This window comes from Eurosta solidaginis, chromosome 3 (genome assembly GCF_040869045.1).
Source record: "Eurosta solidaginis isolate ZX-2024a chromosome 3, ASM4086904v1, whole genome shotgun sequence".
Classification (NCBI taxonomy): Eukaryota; Metazoa; Arthropoda; class Insecta; order Diptera; family Tephritidae; genus Eurosta; species Eurosta solidaginis.
This window is the reverse complement of record NC_090321.1, coordinates 131,240,031-131,262,254: the sequence shown is the minus strand read 5'-3', so window position 1 is coordinate 131,262,254 and position 22,224 is coordinate 131,240,031. Positions and strand designations below refer to the sequence as shown.

At 38.4% G+C, this 22,224-nt stretch overlaps 1 protein-coding gene across 13 annotated transcripts in view; it reads left to right on the top strand.

The window, feature by feature from the left end:
• Positions 1 to 22,224, top strand: part of shot (dystonin-like protein short stop) — a 1,374,398-nt gene that overhangs the window by 1,173,817 nt on the left and 178,357 nt on the right. For 8 of the 13 annotated variants that reach the window (XM_067773040.1, XM_067773039.1, XM_067773038.1 and 5 more), the window contains 4 exons: positions 1,802 to 1,861; positions 11,306 to 11,350; positions 12,069 to 12,140; positions 16,110 to 16,142. In XM_067773040.1, coding sequence (XP_067629141.1) covers positions 1,802 to 1,861; positions 11,306 to 11,350; positions 12,069 to 12,140; positions 16,110 to 16,142 — 210 coding nt within the window. The remainder of the gene's footprint in view (positions 1 to 1,801; positions 1,862 to 11,305; positions 11,351 to 12,068; positions 12,141 to 16,109; positions 16,143 to 22,224) is intronic. The other 5 variants (XM_067773043.1, XM_067773032.1, XM_067773042.1 and 2 more) reach the window with 4 other exon arrangements.

Genomic DNA, 22,224 nt, shown 5'->3' with positions numbered 1-22,224 from the left:
CCCCCGGATGATGTCTTCATTATGGCTCCTTTCTCCTTTGGCTCAGTGTGACCAGATCGTGGGACCCCTGTCACAGCCGTGGGGAGAACAGTCGCCATACCGGCGTCAGACGGGCGCCCAGCATCAGCAGGTGCGTCAGTGTTCGCCGTTGCCAGCGCAACTACCTTCGCCGCCATACTGGTGCTTGCCCCCGTCCGATCACCTAAGACTGTGTTGACTTAGGTTGCCCTCTTGTCGTCCATGGGGAGCCGACCCGTCGTTTCCAACGCAGTCGCTCCCCCGGTTAAAGTAGCTGTTGCGGCCCCGTTTTCCCTTGGCTCGGAGTGGCCAGGTCCAGAGACCCCTGCCACAGCCGTGGGAAAAAAGGTTGCCGTTCCGGCGCTTGGTCGGTGTCCGACAACAGCAGGCGCGTCAGGGTTCGCCGTTACCAGCGCAACTCCCTTCGCCGCCATACTATTGCCGCCCCCCACCAAGTCGCTCTTCACTTTAGCGTTGGTAGCATTGGTAGCCCTCCCTCGTTCACTAGGGCGTGTGGATGCCAATGCTGTTGTCCTTCTCCCTGTGGAGGAGAACGGATTATCATTTGCTTGTTTTTTTTTATTTTTGTGGTTCATCTTGTTCGTACGACCCCTTGCTAGACGAGGCCAGCTTAGGGTCACCTTATTGAAAGGGGGAAAAGTGTCGTCCGCCGCGGCAGAGCCCCTTACCGCGGTAAGACCATTTTTACTCTCTGAGGCGGCCCGGTGTCAGAGAGGCTCCGTATAAATACAGCCAGATTAACCTCCCGGCTGCAAACCATCCAATGGGCACGGTGCCGCATAACACCCTGGATTGGGAGGGGACAGATCTTGGTCATCGCTCACCCCAGGACTAGGCCACCGCAGCCATGGAGATCCATGTGAACCTGCATTCTACTGGGTGGCATAGTCCCGTGGTCAGCGACTAAGCCCTCGCATCGCGACAAGATGTCTGCCCTTCGCGAGGGCGAGGAGGAAAGGGAGAAGTGAAAAAACTCACAAGGAATTTTTATTTAGAATACGAGGAATGGGAGAAGGGAGAAAATTCGCACGGAATTTTCGTTTAGAATTGGGCTGATTGCGTAAAAAGTCCAAAGTCAGGAGAAAATATTTGTTTTTATTTATCGTTTTCAAAGCTTCTACACTCAAAAGTATTGCAATTAAGGTATCTTCATTCACAGTTTTGAAAAAAAAAAAATGGATTATTTCAAAATTTATTCATTTTTTTCGTCTCATGTTAAATTCGTAAATGTTGACTTATACATTTTCACATTAAGCTAACTATATTCTTTATGTACCTAGTTTTTGCCTTGAATCCACAACCACTTTAAAATCACTCAACTGTATGCATAAATATTTTTTAGTTGAATGAAATAAATTTTCGCAAACCCTGCTCCTCAACGAATGATAGGTTGCTAAAAATTGCACAGAAAACTGACAACGCCACTTCGTCTAAAGTATTTTCCTGGTTATAAATCTGTTTGGAAACAAAATACTAGTTGGTTCTTTTTGGAAAATATGCATATACGAGCAATACTTACTGCACATAAAAATTTCATTCAAAACTAAAAGTGCCCTTTCCTTTGGGGTTTTATCCTAATCAAAAACCATTTAGAACTTTTATCCTAGTTTAAGTTTATTAAGTTTATTTGTGAAATTAAAGAATGCGAATGCCGATAATGTATTTAACGAATTGTCAAGCTTTAAATATTTAATTTTTTTTTGTAATTTTATAAACCTGCTTTCCATCATTTCATTGGAATATATGTGCGTTTGGAAAATAGTCTTGGCTCCAGCCACGACCCAAGAGAAAAAACTCCTGATGGTGACTTGAGTAGACAGAGGTGCGTTTACTACAACTTTTAAGCCCACACGTTTAAAATATATAACATTACTAAAACAAGTATATTTACAATTCTCATAACACTCTTCAGTATTGGTTTGCAGGGTATTAACCAATTGGAATGAATAGATAGTATATAATTTTTGTAGAAAAATGTAGAAAAAATGAAAGTGTATTAAACAAAATGAAGTGCAAAATAACATACATTTATTTTTTAATTGAAGCGTGAGCAATTTATACCTTTGTGTCCATTAACCCTATTTGAGTCATGTGTGGTACGACCCCAATGAAGCTTTATGATGTCTATTCATTAGCGAATTAATTGAAGAATGTATTTACATGATTTGATCGTCTTACTATTCCACCCGTTCGGCATCTCCGTAAGTGTGGGAAAGTTTTAGAATTATGCCCGGTTTTGAAGCAGTTAGTTAAGCTAAGCTTATAAATATATTAATTCGTTTATATGACTATTACTATGATCAAATGGTAAAAATAGTATAACCTTTGAATGAGTTCAATTTAATTTATTCAATGAAAACAAAAAAGAAGTCAAACAGCTTAACTAGAGTTTAACGCTGTAAAATAGACTGGGTCGATTTATTAACCGATATCGCACCATCAATTTTTCGATAGGATTTCGATAGGAAAAAAAGTTCCACTACGCATACCCAAAAAAATAATTTTCGAGCCTGCCAAAAAAAATGGTGAAAGGGTAATTTTTTCGACCAAAACACTCCCCAGAACTCAAAAAATATTTTTTTTTTTTCAAAAAACTGTTATCGCCAACGTTTTTACCACAGTTTTTTGAAAAAAAAAAATATATTATGGGTTTTGGGAGTGTTTTGGTCGAAAAATTTACTCTTTCGCTATTTTCTTTTCGCAGGCTCGAAAATTATTTTTTATGTTTTTGTTTCATCGGCCTATTGATAAATGATTCAAAGTTCTGGCCTTGAGCTCGAATCGAACCTTGAATAAAAAAAGTTACCTAAAGTGTAGGCGCTAGACTACTACTACGACTTGTCAATTGCTGTTTTTTACACAGGAAAGCGTGCAGGTTACGATTCTGGATGTCGCCAGGCGGCTCTCTGCTACTTTTTTTTTAAAGATGATCAGGCATTTTGATGTGACTGATATGGAAATGTTCATTTTGATACGAATCTTCATATAAATTGAAAAAGATATAAATAAAATAAGTAATACTACCATCGATTTCTAAACTTGTATTTGAAATAACTGCTTAATATTATCTGTTTACGGTTTCAAGTCGACGTATCTCTTCAGACTTGTTAACGAATGCATTTCATTTGGAATAATTATGCCTTTAATTATAGTCCCAGTGGATTGTAATACTTTTCCGGGAATGGCTAAGAAGACTCGTAAGTCGTACTGCTTTCTCTATGTTTATTGTTTTGTGTGTAACTCATAAGCTTTCACCTATGAATACAATAAATTGAATACTCAGCGCTTAATGAAGTTAGAAATCCTTTCTTTGCAACAAAAAAGGGGTATTACTAGTTATTATTATGCCAATATATTTCTCCGGCACCAATTTACTCGTTAACTTAAATATTTATCTTGTTGGGTTTTTTGCGATCAGTTCAATAATTTTTATTTTTTATGATTTGTAGGCTAGTCTGATCTAATTTATGCTGGTGCAAATAAAACGATTAATTCACCTTACGCCCGACGTTTCGCTGAATATTTCAGCATCTTCAGGGGCAACACTATTTATTTTTAAATTAAATAAACAAACAAAAAATATTTTATGTTGAAAAGCACAAACATATAAATTAACACAGTAGTTTTAAAGTAAACAAAAATTCTACACTTACAACAATATCGGACAATATTAACATTTACTTATCAGTACCACCTTGTGTGGTAGTCTTGTCATAACTAATTTGTTTTCTGTTTAGACAAAGCATGTATGCAGCGGCAATATTATCGCTATCTTCCTTCTTGTTCATGGTCCTTTCTCTGTTTTCTAAAATGTGCAAGCTTTCCAAGGTATATCTCGTCATTTCTCTTTTCTCCTTATCAATAATTGTTGTGTTGGTAAAATCTGCTGTATGGCCGTTGCTAACCATGTGTTGTGATAGGGCTGTAGTAAATATTTATCATTAAAAATTCAAATTTAAAGATTAAACAAGATTTAAGCTTTGTTTTATATATCGAACATTTTAAATTTCCTAACCAAAAAAGCAGTAAATCGAGTTTCCAAGACAAGAGAGCAATGTAAATATTACTGCTCTTACTCTCTGAAAATTGTTTATACATAGAAATGTTATAACTTAACATTAAAATAATATAATAACAATAAAATTTTACTGTAAAAATGATTTCAAAGCAGTGTAAGTCAAAATCTTCAATGAAAAAACGAAAAAAAACAGTAAATTTCATTCAAAAAAAAAAAAAAAACAAACAAACAAAGAGCGGAATCAATTTCTTTTCGGTTTGCCTTGCCTGTGCCACCGTGAAATTACCGAATATTTACACATAGTTTCCCTTAATACTTTTAAAACTGAGAGTACTTGAAAACTAGGACAATGAGTAAAGGATAATATTTTAAAGATAAATGGGTAAAGTATAATATGTTGTTGTTGTTTTTGTTGTTGTAGCAGTGCTTCGCTCCACCTAATAGTTCCGACCGATCACAAATTGTCATCAATATCCTCTAACGGGAGTCCAAGGAAACTTGCTGTTTCAGCAGGGGTGGACCATAATGAAAGGGTGTTAGAGGCGTTGGTTCCAGATTACAATTAAAGAGATTGTTGGTGTCATGTGGGGACACATTGCAAGCGGGGCATACATTTTGTATGTCGGGGTTGATTCTGGATAGGTAAGAGTTTAACCTGTTACTGTATCCAGAACGAAGTTGAGCCAGAGTGACTTGCGTTTCCCTGGGGAGTATGCGTTCCTCTTCCGCAAGTTTTGGGTACTGTTCTTTGAGTACTGGATTCACCGGGCAATTCCTGGCATAAAGGTCCAACGCCTGTTTGTGGAGTTCACCAAGGACCTGCTTGTGTTCTTTTGCTTCATACGACTGAGTTCTCAGGTGCCGTATTTCCTCAAAATGCTTACGGAGATGACTCCTTAAGCCCCTAGACGGTGTTGGCTCATCAATCAGATGTCGGTTGGGATGTCCAGGTTTCTGGGTATTCAACAGGAACTGTTTGGTTAGCATCTCATTTTTCTCCCTAATGGGGAGTATTCTCGCCTCATTATGTAGATGGTGTTCTGAGGATATAAGAAGACAGCCCGTGGCAGTTCTGAGAGCAGTATTTGGCAGGCCTGTAGCTTCTGTAGCTTCTTCCAGTGGGTGATTTTTAGGCTTGGCGACCATATAGGGGACGCGTAGCATGCAATCGGCTGGCCAATTGCTTTGTATGTGGTAATGAGCGTCTCTTTGTCTTTTCCCCATGTACTGCCAGCAAGAGATTTGAGGATTTTATTACGGCTCTGGATTTTCGGTACAATAGCGGCTGCGTGCTCACCAAAATGTAGATCCTGATCAAGCGTCACACCCAAGGTTTTGGGGTGTAGGACAGTTGGTAGCGTATTGCCATCGACACGGATGTTCAAAATGGTCGACGTTTGGGACGTCCATGTTGTAAACAAGGTCGCGGAAGATTTATTCGGTGATAATGCCGGGTTTCGCGAGGCGAGAAAACTGGAGAGATCAGGGTGGTAGCCGTTTATTCTGCTGCAAAGCTCACCGATCTGTGGGCATGGACCTGTGTCCATTAATGTGCAGTCATCGGCGTAGGCAACAATAGTAACACCTTCTGATGACGAAGGTAGCTTATACATGTAGAAATTAAACAAAAGTTGGGATAGGACACCACCCTGTGGCACCCCTTGTTTAATTCTTCTTGCTTTTGATGTCTCATTTCTAAATTGCACCGATGCCTGCCGACCACCCAGATAATTTGCGGTCCACCTTTGAAGACATGGGGGAAGAGTAGACCCTTCCAGGTCTTGCAGTAACGTGCCATGGTTGACCGTATCAAAAGCTTTTGATAGGTCTAGCGCAACGAGTACTTTTCTATGGTGGGGGTTTTGATTTAAGCCTCAATTTATCTGGGTGCTGATGGCATTTAGCGCGGTGGTGGTGCTATGGAGTTTTCTGAAGCCATGCTGAGGACAGGCTAGCTGCAAATTTGCTTTGAAGTAGGGAGCAAAATGGCTTCAAGCGTCTTGGCTACTGGCGATAGGAGAGATATCGGGCGATATGACTCTCCTATGTTAGCTGGTTTCCCAGGCTTTAGTAGCGGGACCACCTTGGCCATTTTCAATTTTTCGGGTATGACAAAGGTGGAAAGAGATAGGTTGAAGACATGTGCTAAATATTTGAAACCCTCTTTCCCTAGGCTTTTCAGCTTCGGCGTGACTATGCCGTCTGGGTCCACTGCTTTGGATGGTTTAGCATGACCGATGGCATCCGTCTATCTTTGTCAACCGTAGAATACATTATATATTGTCGGCAGAAAGCGCTCGCGCATTTTTGCGCATCCGACAGCACTTTATCGCCAAAGGCGATGGAAACTTTGTCATTGTGCCTAGACGGATTCGATAGGCACTTTACGGTGGACCAAAGTTTATCTGCACTGGCAGAGGGATTTGTATTCGTCCCACTTTCCTTTTCTAAAGTGCGTTTTTCTGCGACAATGATGTCGGCGGAACGCTCGAGCGAAGTAAGTATAAGCAGGTGGGCGGATGCCAATGTTACCATCGGCTGCCAGTTGACGCAGTTTACGAGTTCTGCGCTCACGATTGAAATATCCGGCGAACTGTGACAGCTTCCTACCATACGTGTGGGGAGTCTCCGTTTATTGTGCAGAACGTCGTTTCTTCTATTTGATCCGCCAACATCTCACCCCTACTGTCGTAGATCGTGATGGGCATTGAAATCGCCTAAGATAGTGCGATTGTTGCCAGTGAGTAAGGCTCTGATATTAGGGCGGTATCCACTGGGGCAACAGGTGCCAGGAGGGATGTAGATTTTGATGATTTCTAGGTTTGCATCGCCTGACCGGACAGATAAGCCTTGACGTTCTAAGATACTGTCCCTGCGGCCGATGTCGGGATCAAATATTTAATATTGCACTGAGTGGTGTATGATAAACGCGAGGCCGCCTCCATTTCCGCTCTCGCGATCTTTTCTCTGGACATTATACCCATAACAGGGCTGCAGTGCAGGTCTTGCTGTGAGTTTAGTCTCTTGAATCGCAGCAATGCGGATATTGTGCCGCTTCATGAAATCGTCTATCTCCGTGATCTTCCCAGTTAATCCATTACAGTTGAACTGCAGAATTCTGAAGTGCATGCGGGGAGAGTAAGTGACGGGTGACTACGCCTGGGTTGCGGAAGGCTAGGACGCGACTGCTGTTGTGGCCCTGGTACTGGACGTCCTTTGGTAAACATTGGGGTACCCGGTGTATTTGGGTATGCGACCTGGCAACATGGCGCGATGAAACCCGTCGAGGGGTTGCCGTCGCGGAGACCAGAATATCTAGGAAAGTGGCACCGTCCATGGCAGGAGCTGCATTTGGCGGATTTCGCAAACAAATATATATTATGTGCTGGCAAACGGTGCAAAGGGAGGTAGGGACTAAGAGTATGTTTCCCTGACGCCGGAAAAGAGGGGGGGGGGAGAAGACGGGGCAGGGGCTAATGCTCGGTATTGCTCCCGACTCTACTGCGGAGATTGTAGGTATGAGTGGGAGCAGCGGTGTGAGTTGGTGGCGCCGTGGGGCGCGAGCAGCAGCGGGTACTTGTTGTGGCTTGCTGAGCAGTGGGGCTGCTGGAAGGTAGCGGGGGCGCTACGGGACGTCCTAGGGCGTGAACAGCAAGGAGCCACAAAAGATTTGTAGAAGTTACTTGGACGTCTGGTGTTGGGATCTAGCCCAGAACAACCTGTCCGATGCAACCATCCCTTACACGAGACACACTGACAAGAGTATGACCGTCCTAAAAAGATTCTTTTCCGGTAGATGCAGCAAAACCCTTTCTCAGGACCGGGGTCAGGTGACGGACCCGGATTGGGTTCGATACCTTCCCGGAGCAAGAGAATATGGAGCAGTCCCGCTGCAAGGGGCTGCTGGGAGAATGACAATTTATGGGAGGGACGCAACAAATTAAATGGGGTTGCACTGAAATGACAGTCCTTGGTCGAGAAAAATCCCGAGTCACTCCGGTACATAGAACCGACTGCCTTGGGAAGCGAATATGTAACGCCCGTCTTTGGAAGCAGGGGAGGGGAAACCTCCACTGTTGGAAGGGACTGGTGGAGTAGGACTCCCTTGGGGTTCGCAACTGGCGACAACTTTTGTGAAACTGGGATGACAATCGTAACATGCTACGCAATGGCCAAAGCCAAATCGCCAATCAGTGATGATAAATTAACTGTTCTTAAGGACATTCCAAGGGCTATGTTATGTACGAAAACCTTCTAAGGCCAAAGTTGCACTTGTTGGCATGAGTAACTCTCTGCTAGCTCTTCGGTGTTAGCACCTGTTCCCAAGTGCACATACGGCGATTCTAGCTTCTAGCGTGTTACTGTTATAGTATCGTAGCAGCGCCGAATTTCTCGTAGATGATAGCATGTACTTATCTATTACTATTTATCCACACCAGACGGAGCTATAAGTGTTGCTCAACCTCAAACCCACACATATTGATGCTTCTCGAGTTTCCAAACGCTGCTTTAAAATTGGGAGACAGGTGATGCGTGTTAGTTTTACGGGCTTTCTTCAGGATTTAACAAACCATTAAGAGCTGACGTCGACTCGTCACAGTAGATATGAAAGGATATGTTTCAGACTATACGTAACAGACGTAACTATATGTGTTTCTCAATATCAAGGCCCCATATGTAGCTAATTTTCGCGATTTAAAAACTGATTGATTCGGAAGAGCGTATCCTTTTAATCTATTTCTTAAGTATTTGATAGATCGTAAAATCTGAGGCCGAGTAGTCACATGCATTTTATAGTCGGTAACCTTTTATTGTTGCAGTAGATATAAAAAAATATACTCCGACCCATAAGTTGTTCCTATTGTCATGCTCCTGTGAACCCCAAAAGGGAGGGTCAAGGTGTAGAGAACGACTTACGTTCTATAGGTGTTTGAAATGGGTACCTGTAGCGCTATTCAATAACTTTTTTAACAACATTTAACAGCGGTAAATTGGCTTAATAATTAGGCAAATCACAAGGTCTCCTATTCGCCGTACTATGCTATGCTTTAATCAGCTTTTATATTGGAAACCATGGAAACAACTAAAATTTCAGATTAACACGTTACTCTTGTGAAATGCCCAAGTAATTTAGCCAATTCTGATATTCACTAACTTTTTAACAAGATTTAACAGCGGTGACTTAGCTTAACAATAATATTAACAATTATGCAATTCACCAACTTTCGGCAACCCCAGAATTTGATAAAATCGACCCAGTAGTCGTTGTCGTTTTTGCAATTGACAATTTATCGTGGTCTTAATTTATTTACTGATATAAATACACAAATTTTTATTATTTGAAGTGAAAAATTGCATCTGAGTTTGTGGCGTACAATTTGTCCCGGAATGCAACTGCAAATAATGCAAAAGTTGTGGACCTCTCTATTGCCTTGGTGGTGGACGCCATTCTAAAAAAATAGGACAATTCAAATAACACAAATATTTTCAGAACTACTAACTTTGCTGAGTTCTGCACAAAATTTGTGGGGCGGACAAATTATTGTATATTTCTTTTTTTCAATGCCTCTATGACCTTTTCGTAAATTTTGACATTTTGCTACCAGAGATACTTTTTTTCTAAAATTGAATAAATACTAAACAAGTGATGTTAAAACCAAGCAAGCGAATCACTCAATCGACGACGCTACAAACGGTAAATTTTAAAAATCGGCAAAAGTAAATCGCGCTACTAGCAGAGCAACGGATAATCGACTCTCGGGCTTTGTTACAAGACGACCAGCTAGCTAAGTAAAATAAATAAATGCTGGACCGTTAGATCTCTGAGAAGATCTAGGCCAAGCTTCTCTTCCAACCTGCCTCATGCTACTTTTTAATTTTGTCTTCAAATTTTCGGGACGAGATCTACATGTATTATGCTGCTTTCTAACAGCATCTGCAAGCATATGAACTTTCGCTAAGAGGCGACCCCACCTAGAAAGTTTGTTTCCCAAATAAATAAAAATTTCCAAGACCTTGACCCCGACCAGTTAAGTACTGACTAGGGCTGGGACTATCTGCTTATTCGAATATCCGGATATCCATACGGATATCCGTTGACACGTTGTTATTAATGTTAAATAACCATATATGGTACATCAATTTGTTGCTTTCCCTGGATATCCAAAAATACGTATGGATATCCGTTGACACGGATAAAATCTGGACGACATGGATATCCGGTTAATATTCGTTTGTGAAACTATCCGGATATCCGGATTTATGAAGATCCGGTTAATAACCGTATTTTTGGATATCCAGTGAAAGCAAAAATTGATGTACCATATATGTTTATTTAACATTAATAACAACAAATACGTGGGGCATTTAAATCAATTAACAGCGTTTTTTCTTATTTTCACTTGTTTGTAAAATTGTAGCTTTTTATTCTCTGATGTTAATTTAATAATCTACAAACATATTTTGTGAATAATTTTTCCATGTTTGCTTGTTGCAATTCTGATATGCGGATATTCAACTTTTATATGCCAGTATCCGGACATACGAGTATCCGGATTTGCCATTTACGTATCCGTATAGCCGGATTTTTTGCTTAGCTATCCGGTTATTTGAATATCCTGTTTATCCGGATAGTTGAAAAATCCGGATGCAGTTCACAGCCCTAGTACTGAGGGACCTATTATGTTTTCTTATTTCTATTGTAAGGATACTGGGGCATAATTATTTACATACTTACATACATACATGTTAAATTGCAATTAGAATTAGTAATTGATGCAATTGGTTTATATTCTCTAATTCATTAAACAATTAGAAATAGTCAACTAATTCCCATTAGATAATTGAAATTTTTATTCTAATGGTAAATCTAATTGCAATTAGTTGGCATTAGCAAAAAAAATTGGGTTACCTTTACAATTAGAAATGTAGTTGACTTCTGCTAATGCAATAAGTAAAGATAACCCAATTTTTTTTGCTAATGGCAACTAACTGCAATTAGATTTACCATTAGAAAAAAAAATTTCAATTATCTAATGGGAATTAGTTGACTATTTCTAATTGTTTAATGAATTAGAGAATTTCGCAAATGAAGGTTAATTAGCAATCATTAGCATTAGCTAATCATTACTTAACATCTATGCTTACATATAACCTAACAACATAATAATTAATTCAGTTTAGTTTTTTGGTTAATTTTGAATGTTTTATGAATTAAATATTATATTTCTGTGTCGTTTTTCCAAACAGCTTCAAGGGCTCTCGTGATCAAGGACTAAATACGCGCAGACTTAAGTGAGTATTTTTGTATAATGTATTTTGTATATAGTGACACTGGCGGCCTCCGTGGTGTGCTGGTAACTTGGGAGCGTCCTGGGCTAAAGCCCCGGGCAAAGCAATATCAAAAGTTTAGAGACAAGTTTTTTCAAATAGCAAAAGTGTTTCTAAGCGAGGTCGCCCCTCGGCAGCGATTTGGCAAGCACTCCGAGCATCTCAATGAAGACTCATCTGCATTGCAGATGCCGTTCGGAGTCGGCGTTAAAAATGAAGGTCCCATCCCGCCAATTTGTAGGAAAAGTTGATAAGGAGCACGACTCAAAGTGGAGAGAAGCTCGGCCTAAAATCTCTTAGGAGGCTATCGCACCTTGCATTTATTTTATTTATACATATAGTGACCCTCACTTGTTGAAAAAATTATTAATGGCATGCATCGCACCCATTGTATATCTAAAGAGAGCCATGTAGAAAACCTCGATTTGGATTTGTGAAGGTACGTGTATTATTGGTTTTCATAACTCGCTACCGACCAATCTTTAAATTTTTTCAAAAGCCCCATTTGTCGCTTACAAAATATTTTTTAAAACTGAAAATTCATTTAGCGCACAGTTTTTTACGTTTTCTAAGTAACGTGTTTTTTGAGTTGATCAATTGAACAACTTACAATTGTTTTATAGCAGAAATAATTTTGTTGCAGCATTTAAAATATGACTGAATTTGTTTTGTATTATTCTAGCCGCTTGACACCAAGCCGAGATACTCCGGATAGAGACCGTTTGCCACATTATGGTCCTCGATTTTCACCCAGGTAAATTTTTTATATAATCTTTATTAATTATATAAAACTATATTTTAAAATAAACGGAATCCTTTTTTATATTTGAAATGCGTTCACACTACGCGGCGAGACATGTAGCGACAGCGCCGCTTCACTTTTCGTTCCAATACAACTATTAGAGTGAAAATTTGTACACCACATTCTGCTATGATGCGAAAGCTTTCTGAAAAAAATGGGAGTAATCGGTCAGTAGCTACGCCTCTTTCTGTATATAGAAATTTCGGAACAGAACATACGATATTTGGGTATCTAAGGAATTTAGGTTTTTTAAATTTTGCATGTAAATTACTGACATTGATCCACGTAATTTTTTTGGACAATGGGCGTGGCACCGCCTACTTCCCAAATAAGATTTTTTGGACTTACAAGAGCGATAACTCATACACCCTTTGAACTATATTTTTGCACATTGGTAAGCGAACTTCATATTTGTATTTGTACATGCCGACAGAAAACTTTTAAAATCGGGTTAAAGTCACACCCAATTGTATGTAAACCCTGCAAAAAATTATGCGATTAATCCCTAAAAAGATTAGTCTCCGATTGATCTCTTTTGTCTACATTTGTGCATAATTTATCCCCTTTAGTCCCTTTCGGGTACAGTTGAGATTGAGTTGATTAGTTTGAAATCTATGTAACCTATTATAAGAAATATTAAAAAAACGGCAACAAAATTAGAAAAATAAAAAAGATTACACGGGATTGAATCGAATTATTTAAGAAGAATGCGGAGCCCTATACCGAACCTAATTTACTAGCACTTAACGACTACACCGGAGTTAGGATTAAATTTTCGGAGAATATTTGTTATTCCTTTTTGAAAAGCGGGTGGTCAACTTATATCAAATAGATTTGGTGGCTTGGCAAACCTTTCGATTCTGTTTCTGCCATGAAAAATGCGACTGATCCCTATTTGAGTCCTTATTGAACCGAAAAGGGCATAGTCTTCATATTCGCCCATATGGGTATAAAGGGGATTGGTCCTATCCATCCCTTTCGGGTATAAATGGGTACAATTAGTCTCTTCGCAGGACATTATCAAACAAAAAGGAACAGTTCAACTCATACAAAGAGATCAAAACTGGCATTGGTCGAATACTCCTTTCGGACATCCTGGACTAATCATATTTTTTGTAGGGAAAATATCAAAACTGGCTACTTGAAGTCATTGCTAAGTACGTGAATATCTATGTACATAGTTGCATTTATCCGCGGCCCCGTCCGCAAGAAGAAATTAAAATACATGGGCTATTCACGATAGTCTGCTTATCAAGTTATCTCTTTAAAAATTATTTTTTTCAATGTATTTTATTTTTGTAATAGAGTAAAAAACATAACTAAATGAGCTGATAACTTGGACGGCACGCCGACGTGAATAGTGCAATACAATTGTTTTTAACAATACAGTTGTTTATACATTTTGTTTTTAACATTTTTGAGTTTTGTTAATAGCCTTATAAGTGTATTTTAACTTCTTGGTTAATTATTGAGCTCAAGGCCGCAAAGATAAATAAAACACCATATATTTTGTGGTATTATAATTTATATAATTGGTCGATATTTCGGTTTCAATCTGAAACCATCCTCAGGACTAAAAAAACACAAAATTCCTAATGTTTTTTATTCGTAATTTTGTGTTTTTCTAGTCCTGAGGATGGTTTCACATTGAAACCGCAATATCGACCAATTATATAAATTATAATACCACAAAATATATGGTGTTTTATTTATCTTTCCGGTCTTTAGCTCAATAATTAACCAAGAAGTTTAATTTTATTTTTAAGTTAAACTAATTGATGTGCCAGGGGTGAAGGAATTATTATACATAGAACAAAGGAGTAAAACTACAATTACCTAAAACCAAAGAGAATTTTTCAGATTAAAACAGTGTTGTTTTTTCGTGTATTTACTTGTTTATAATATTACAAAAAGTGTAATTATAGCTATAAGAGTTCGTTACAGGATTCATTTAAAATAATCAAAAATAGAACGAAAAAGCTGTGCTAGATATTAAAAATAAAAAATACCGAATTTTAATTAGGAATAATTTGCAGCAAATCCATGGCCATAAAAGCTCATAATTTAAAAAATCATGTGTGCTGAACTACCGGTTTCGAAGAGTCCTTAAATGATCCCGGAAGGGTCCCAAAGGTGATATCAAAATAGTCCCGAAATGATCCCGGACAAATCCCGAAAACTATCCTGAAATTATGCCAGAAGGGTCCCAAAATCATCCCGTCATTACCTCATCGGGATCCTGAAATAACCCCGACGCGATCACGAAAACCATCCCTAAATGATCCCCAATGATCCCGCAATACTCCCGAAAACATCCCGAAATAATCCTCAAGGGATCTCGGACGGATCCCGAAAACTATGTAAAAATGATGCCGGAAGGATCCCCAAATGGTCCCGAAAAAGTCCAGAAATTTGCAAAAACATAGCTCAAAGGGTATATGAGTTATCGCTATTGAAAGTCCAAAAAATCTTATTTGGGAAGTGGGCAGTGCCACGCCCATTATCCAAAAAAATAATGTGGATCAACTACATTCAATGCCAGTAATTTACATGCCAAATTTAAATAACTTGACTTCCTTAGATACTCAAATATCGCGTGTTCTGTGCGGACATTTCTATATAATGAAGGAGGCGTGGATACCGACCGATTACGCCCATTTTTTCGGAAAGCTTTCCCATCATAGAGGAATGTGGTGTACCAATTTTCACTCCAATAGTTGTATTGGAACGAAAGTTGTTGCAAAAATCTACTGCAAGTTCAATATTTATACTACGAGATTTTCGATATAGTTTGTTTATAATAAATGTCTAGTATTATTAACATAAATTTTCAAAAGTCCATAAAATTTTAAATTTTAGGAATCCAGGAGAATCGATTGGTACCAAATTTTTTTAATTCGGATAAGCGGTTTCTTTGTTATCAAGCCCAACTTTTATTTTGGCCTTAAAAAATAAAAGCCCGGATTTAACTTTTATTTCCGGACTTTTATTTTTAAAAGTCCGAGTTTAACTAGTTCTAGCGGACTCAAAAAATAAAAATACAGATTTTACTTTTATATGTGAACTTTTATGGAAAAAGTTCGAAAAATAAAAAGGATGCATGATTCGACATGATATTGCTATAGGGATACCTGGAGCTCAAACATTTTCACCTAGAACAATTTTTTTACGAGGACTTTTTCGACTCCGAAAAAAAATTATTATTTTCCGTCCCTGATTCCAGCAGTAGTCACACGGAATTGTCTTCCTATTTTCATGTGATTTGTTTGATGAAACACAATTGTATTTCTTTTTGTATAAAACTTTTAGTTGGTCGATATTTCGACTTCACGTGGAAGATGACTTTGGAATTGTCCTCCTGAATATAACTTAAGGACGTAGCAATAACTCAGACTGGTGAAATCGAGGGTTACTAAGACATCTTTTTGAATTTCACTTCTTCATCAGCTTTATATAATTGTAATATCAATAACCACTCAAATATAAAAAGCAATTTGAGCCTGTTTCGCTAATGAAATAAATGATATTGATATAATAATTAACAGCGGAAGCATTGCTTATCATGCACTGCTAGAAAATTCAAAGTCACAGATCAAGTTCTGCTGAACAAGCCTAACAATTTTCCACACATTTTGGATAAAAAAACATGTAGTATATTTGTACCTTATTGTGTATAAAAGGGATAGCTACAAAATGGAACAAAGCCTTCAGCGGGTATTCATATGGCTAAGAGAATATAGGCACCTGTATGAATGTAAGAGATTTCGTGTTCAAAATTCAACCGAAAGGTTCAGTGATGAAGAAGTGAATTTAAGATACATATCCTAGTAACCATCGCCTGTGTGCAAATTTTATAATTATTCTCTAGTATCAATAAATCAATTGGCGCTAATAAATAGGTTGATATTTTTTCTTCGACAGTTTGCCATGCCGTTTACGAGGCAACCTCTATGCGTAAGTATATGCAGAATGTGAATTATGACAGGTGTTTTACGAGGTGGTAAACTTAAGAAGTGTACAGTACTGGCTAAACATAAAAACGTGTAAATACTTTTAACTTAACTGCGAAACTAAAACAAAATCTTAGACCTATCTCTATTATCACCCAGTCTCTCCTATTTCTTACCTACCGTTTTATTCGTGGAGCGTTTAAAAGGCTCCTTGAAGATTTTCGATTAATCCATCTTGAATGTTCTTTGGTGGATACTGATCGAGGACGTTCCTGAAAAGAGCCTCATTAAGATACTAACTCAACTATCTCGGACATGATTTGATATGACCTGTTTGAGAATATTATACCCCATGAGGAACTTGGGATTGGGTTCGATATCCTCGCCTCACGAAACCTGACATTGTCACCGGAAAAACCATCGGCGACCTTATTTACAACATGGACGCGCCAAATGTCGACCATATTGAACATCCACGTCGATGGCATTACGCTACCGACTGTCTTTGGTGTGACGTTCGATCAGGATCTACATTTTGAAGAGCATGCAACCGCAATTGATCTTAAAATCAAAAGCCGTAATAAAATCCCTAAATCTCTTACAGGCGTCACTTGCGGTAAATACAAAGAAACGCTCATCATCACTTACAAAGCAATTGGCCGGCCGATTGCATGCTACGCGTCCCCGATATGGTCGCCAAGCCTAAAGATTACTCACTGGAAGAAAATACAGGCCTGCCAAAATACTGCCCTCAGAACTGCTACGTGCTGTCTTCTTATGTCCCCAGAACATCGCCTAGAAAGTGAAGCGAGTGTACCTCCCCTTAGGGAGAGAAAAGAAATGCTGAACAAATAGTTTCTATTGAATACACAGAAACATGGGCATCCCAACAGACATCTGATTTATGAGGCTACACCTCCCAGGAGCTCAAGGGGTAATCTCCGTAAGAATTATGAGGAAATACGGCACCTGAAAACACAGCCGTATGAAGCAAAAAAGCACAAGCAGGCTCTCAAGGATACCCACAAACATGCGTCGGACCTCTATTTCGGGAATTGCCCGGCGAATCCATTTCTTAAAGAAAAATACCCCGAACTCGAAGAAGAGGAACGCACTCTCCCTAGGGAAACGCGGGTCACTCTAGCTCAACTTCGATCTGGATACTGTAACAGGTTAAACTCTTACCTATCCAGAATCAACCCCAACATACAAAATGTATGTCCTGCTTGCAGTGTATCCCCAGTTGACACAAACCATCTCTTCAATTGTATGGTCCACCCCTGTTGAAACTGCAAGTTTCCTTGAACTCCCGTTAGAGGACATTGATGACAATTTGTGATAGGTGGCACCTATTGGATGGGGCGGATCACTGCTGCAACAACAACAGGAATAGTAAAATAATAAAAAAATCTGTATGAGTTAAGCGGGGATTACCCTTATTGCTTTAAATGTATGAAAACATTTATTTGAAGCAATTTTAATTTATAATTTATTTAATAATTTGGGGAAATTGACAACATATACAACAATACCAGTTTCTTTGAAACCGCCTTACCAACAAGCATAACTTTAACACATAATTACATACGAAGTATGTAGGTTAGGTTAGGTTAGAGTAGCCACCGGTGCGACCACCAGTGCACTTAGGCCCAAAAAGGTCCCATTGTGATACCACGTGGATCTCTCCCCTACTCAAACCAACAGGTCGATACAGCAAACGTCAGGAGTTTCCAACTTAGCCAGATCACAAAGATCGTCAAAAAAGGGAGATCCCAGGGATTTATTCCTCTTGTGCCAAAGCGCGGGACAATCGCACAGAAAATGTTTGACTGTTTCTATCTCCTCTTCGTCTTTGCAGCTCCTGCAATAATCATTATAGGGAGCACCCAGCCGTTGTGCGTGCCTCCCGATTGCTATGTGGCCGGTTATAAGTCCAATCACCAGGGATGACACCGCTTCCCACCTTATTATCCAGTTTGGAGCCGTCAGTATATATCTGCAGCCTATCGCTCAGGTCTGTCGGCTCCTTCAACCAATAATCCCTATCCGCGATACGAAGTATGTAATGTGCAAAATAATAAAATATGCAAAGAAGGCAATTGGGATACAGTTTACAACACCTAAGCCATGACATGGCTGAATGCGTTTATAACACTTCAACCATCGTAGGAGTACGGGTCCAAATCCCACTCCCTGGAGAAAAGGCTTTGAAGAGATTTACAAGGTATAATAGAAACAGCTATGGCCTTGTCCGTCCTGATTTCACGTTGTTTAAATTTTTCCCAAGTTATTAAATAAAATAAAAAATTCTGTTTATCTATCGCTCATCGCTTGACCATATGAGCATCCATTTTAGGGTGGTTAAAAGGTATATGGTGAATTTTAATTTTTGTTCTATTTTTCGGGGCACCCTTCTAAAATATGCTAATAGATCAAAAAATGATTATTGCAAAGTTTCAAGCCAATCCGATAATGTTAAAAGGTGCCTCATTGAGGTCAAAGTTAGGAAAAACAGGGATTTCTCAGAAAAAAATTTAGTGTTTCGTCAGTAAAAGTGAAACCATTTATGCCAGGAACTTGACTCGTATACCATTGAATATTGTAATGTCCATGATGTTTGCATGGAAATTAAAAATTAGGGATATCCACCAGGCATGCTTAACCAACGAACCGATATCATTTCGTTACGATAATCAACGTTAATAAACGAAATGACTTCGTTTCGTTTATTAACGTTAAGAACGTCAAATTAACGTTAATTATCGTAACGAAATGATATCGTTTCGTTGGTTAAGCATGTCTGATATCCACTATGACCTGATCTGATTAATGCTAAATAGTGCTAAAAATAACCGTTTTATAAAAATATTATTAAAATCAAAATCAATACAAATAAAATTACTTATCTAATGGATTATCGGATTGGCCTGAAACTTTGTATGTATCATTTTCTAATCTATTGGCATATTTTATGGGGGTGCCCCAGCGGAAAATCTAAAATTGATTTCTTGTGGCCACCCTAATGCGCATGTACGTATACGTACTTATATTTTGTGTGTATAGATGCATATGTGCATATATTTTTGTTTTTTTTTTTTTGTTTGCTTTGTTAATATTAATTTATTTAGTTATATTTACGTAACCAAAGTTGTGCTTGAGTCTTAAGCTAGAAAAATTGGGGTCGATAACCACTGTACTCATCATTGAACTTTGTTTATTAGTAAGCAAGTGTGTCATGTATTTCAATAAGATTAATATCCCGGCGGACCAAATGCGCACAAATGATACCCCATTTGAGCTATTTACGATATTTAATCGGATAAAACTCTCGCAAATGCATCTGAAAATGATAGCAATATGATTCACATGTCGTTCAGTTCGGGGCAGTGAAAGTATTGTTTACGATAGTCGCAATAAATAAAGCTATCGAGTCTTAAACAATATTTTTCCTAGGCTTTTTTTGATACTTCGGCGTAGTCGGATAAAATATTGGATTTGATACATTTTCGATTCAAAATGGATTATGAAAAAATTTGTTTCCCGAGTCGGAAACATTAAGTGACTTTAGGAAAAGATTGGCGTCCTTTTCATTTCACAACAAGCGAGTTATTTTGGCGGAAGACGAGGAATTGGGATGAGATAGCACTCCATTGGAAATATGCCAAAAATTATTTTAAGCCATGCCCAATAGAATAGGCAAAGTTATACTAAACATGGAGGAGATACTGGCGATTAAGAAAACAGTAGAGAAAAGTTTCATACACCTATTATTTTGACCAACGAAATTTTTTTTATTATGCTACAAATGTCTTGTAAACTAATAAACTAAAGTTATAAATATTACCACACAAAATTTGTTTTCATTTGCAAAATCTTGTAATGATAGAGAACCAAAGCTGTGTACACCTATTATTTTGTCCATGAGTGTACATACATATGTGTACATAAAACACAATTTATGAATTTTATTAAATTTTTATACTCAGTTGAGCAGAGCTCACAGAGTATATTAAGTTTGATTGGATAACGGTTGGTTGTACATATATAAAGGAATCGAGATAGATATAGACTTTCATATATCAAAATAATCAGGATCCAGAAAAAATTTGATTGAGCCATGTCCGTCCGTCCGTTCGTCCGTCCGTCCGTTAAAACGATAACTTGAGTAAATTATGAGGTATCTTGATGAAATTTGGTATGTAGGTTCCTGAGCACTCATCTCAGATCGCTATTTAAAATGAACGATATCGGACTATAACCACGCCCACTTTTTCGATATCGAAAATTTCGAAAAACCAAAAAAATGCGATAATTCATTGCCAAAGGCGGTTAAAGCGATGAAACTTGGTAGATGGGTTGACGTTATGACGCAGAATAGAAAATTAGTAAGATTTTGGACAATGGGCGTGGCACCGCCCACTTTTACAAGAAGATAATTTAAAAGTTTTGCAAGCTGTAATTTGGCAGTCGTTGAAGATATCATGATGAAATTTGGCAGGAACGTTACTACTATTACTATATATGTGCTAAATAAAAATTAGCAAAATTGGATGAAGAACACGCCCACTTTTTAAAAAATTTTTTTTTTAAATTCAAATTTTAACAAAAAATTTAATATCTTTACTGTATATAAGTAAATTAAGTCAAAATTCAACTCCAGTAATGATATGATGCAACAAAATACAAAAATAAAAGAAAATTTCAAAATGGGCGTGGCTCCGCCCATTTTCATTTAGTGTGTCTAGAATACTTTTAATGCCATAAGTCGAACAAAAATTTACCAATCCTTTTGAAATTTGGTAGGAGCATAGATTCTATGACGCTAACTGTTCTCTGTGAAAATGGGCGAAATCGGTGGAAGCCACGCCCAGTTTTTATACACAGTCCACCGTCTGTCCTTCCGCTCGGCCGTTAACACAATAACTTGAGCAAAAATCGATATATCTTTACTAAACTTAGCCCACGTACTTATCTGAACTCACTTTATCTTGGTATAAAAAATGGCCGAAATCCGACCATAACCACTCCCACTTTATCGATATCGAAAATTACGAAAAATTAAAAAAATGCCATAATTCTATACCAAATACGAAAAAAGGGATGAAACATGGTAAGGTAATTGGATTGTTTTATTGAAGCGAATATAACTTTAGAAAAAAATTTATAAAATGGTTGTGACACCTACCATATTAAGTAGAAGAAACTGAAAAAGTTCTGCAGGGCGAAATAAAAAACCCTTAAAATCTTGGCAGGTATTACATATATAAATAAATTAGCAGTATCCAACATATGATGTTCTGGGTCACCCTGGTCCACATTTTGGTCGATATCGCGAGAACGCCTTCACATATACATCTAAGGGCCACTCATATACATCTAAAACCCTCATCAATACCTTTAATTTGATATCCATATCGTAATCCTCGAAAAGGCGTGCACCTAGAGACCTAATGCCCACTCCCTCTTAAAATGCTCAGTAGCACCTTTCGTTTGATACCCATATCGTACAAACACATTCTAGAGTCACCCCTGGCCCACCCTAATGTCGACATTTCGAAAAGGCGTCCACCTATAGACCTAATGCCCACTCCCTCTTAAAACGCTCAGTAACACCTTTCATTTGATTCCCATATCGTACAACTAGAGACACCCCTGGTCCACCTTTATGGCGATATCTCGAAACGGCGTCCACCTAGGGAACTAAGGATCACTCCTTTTCAAAATACTCATTAACAGCTTTCATTTGATACCCATATCGTACAAACATATTCTAGAGTCACCCCTGGTCCACCTTTATGGGGACTTCTCGAAAAGGCGTTCACCTATAGAACTAAAGCCCATTCCCTTTTAAAATACTCATTATCACCTTTCATTTGATACCCATATCGTACAAACACATTCTAGAGTCAGCCCTGGTCCACCTTTATGGCGATATCCCTAAATGGCGTCCATCCATAGAACTATGGCCTACTCTCTCTTAAAATACTCTTTAATACCTTCCATTTGATACACATGTCATACAACCACATTCCAGGGTTACCCTAGGTTCATTTTCCTACATGGTGATTTTCCTTATTTTGTCTCCA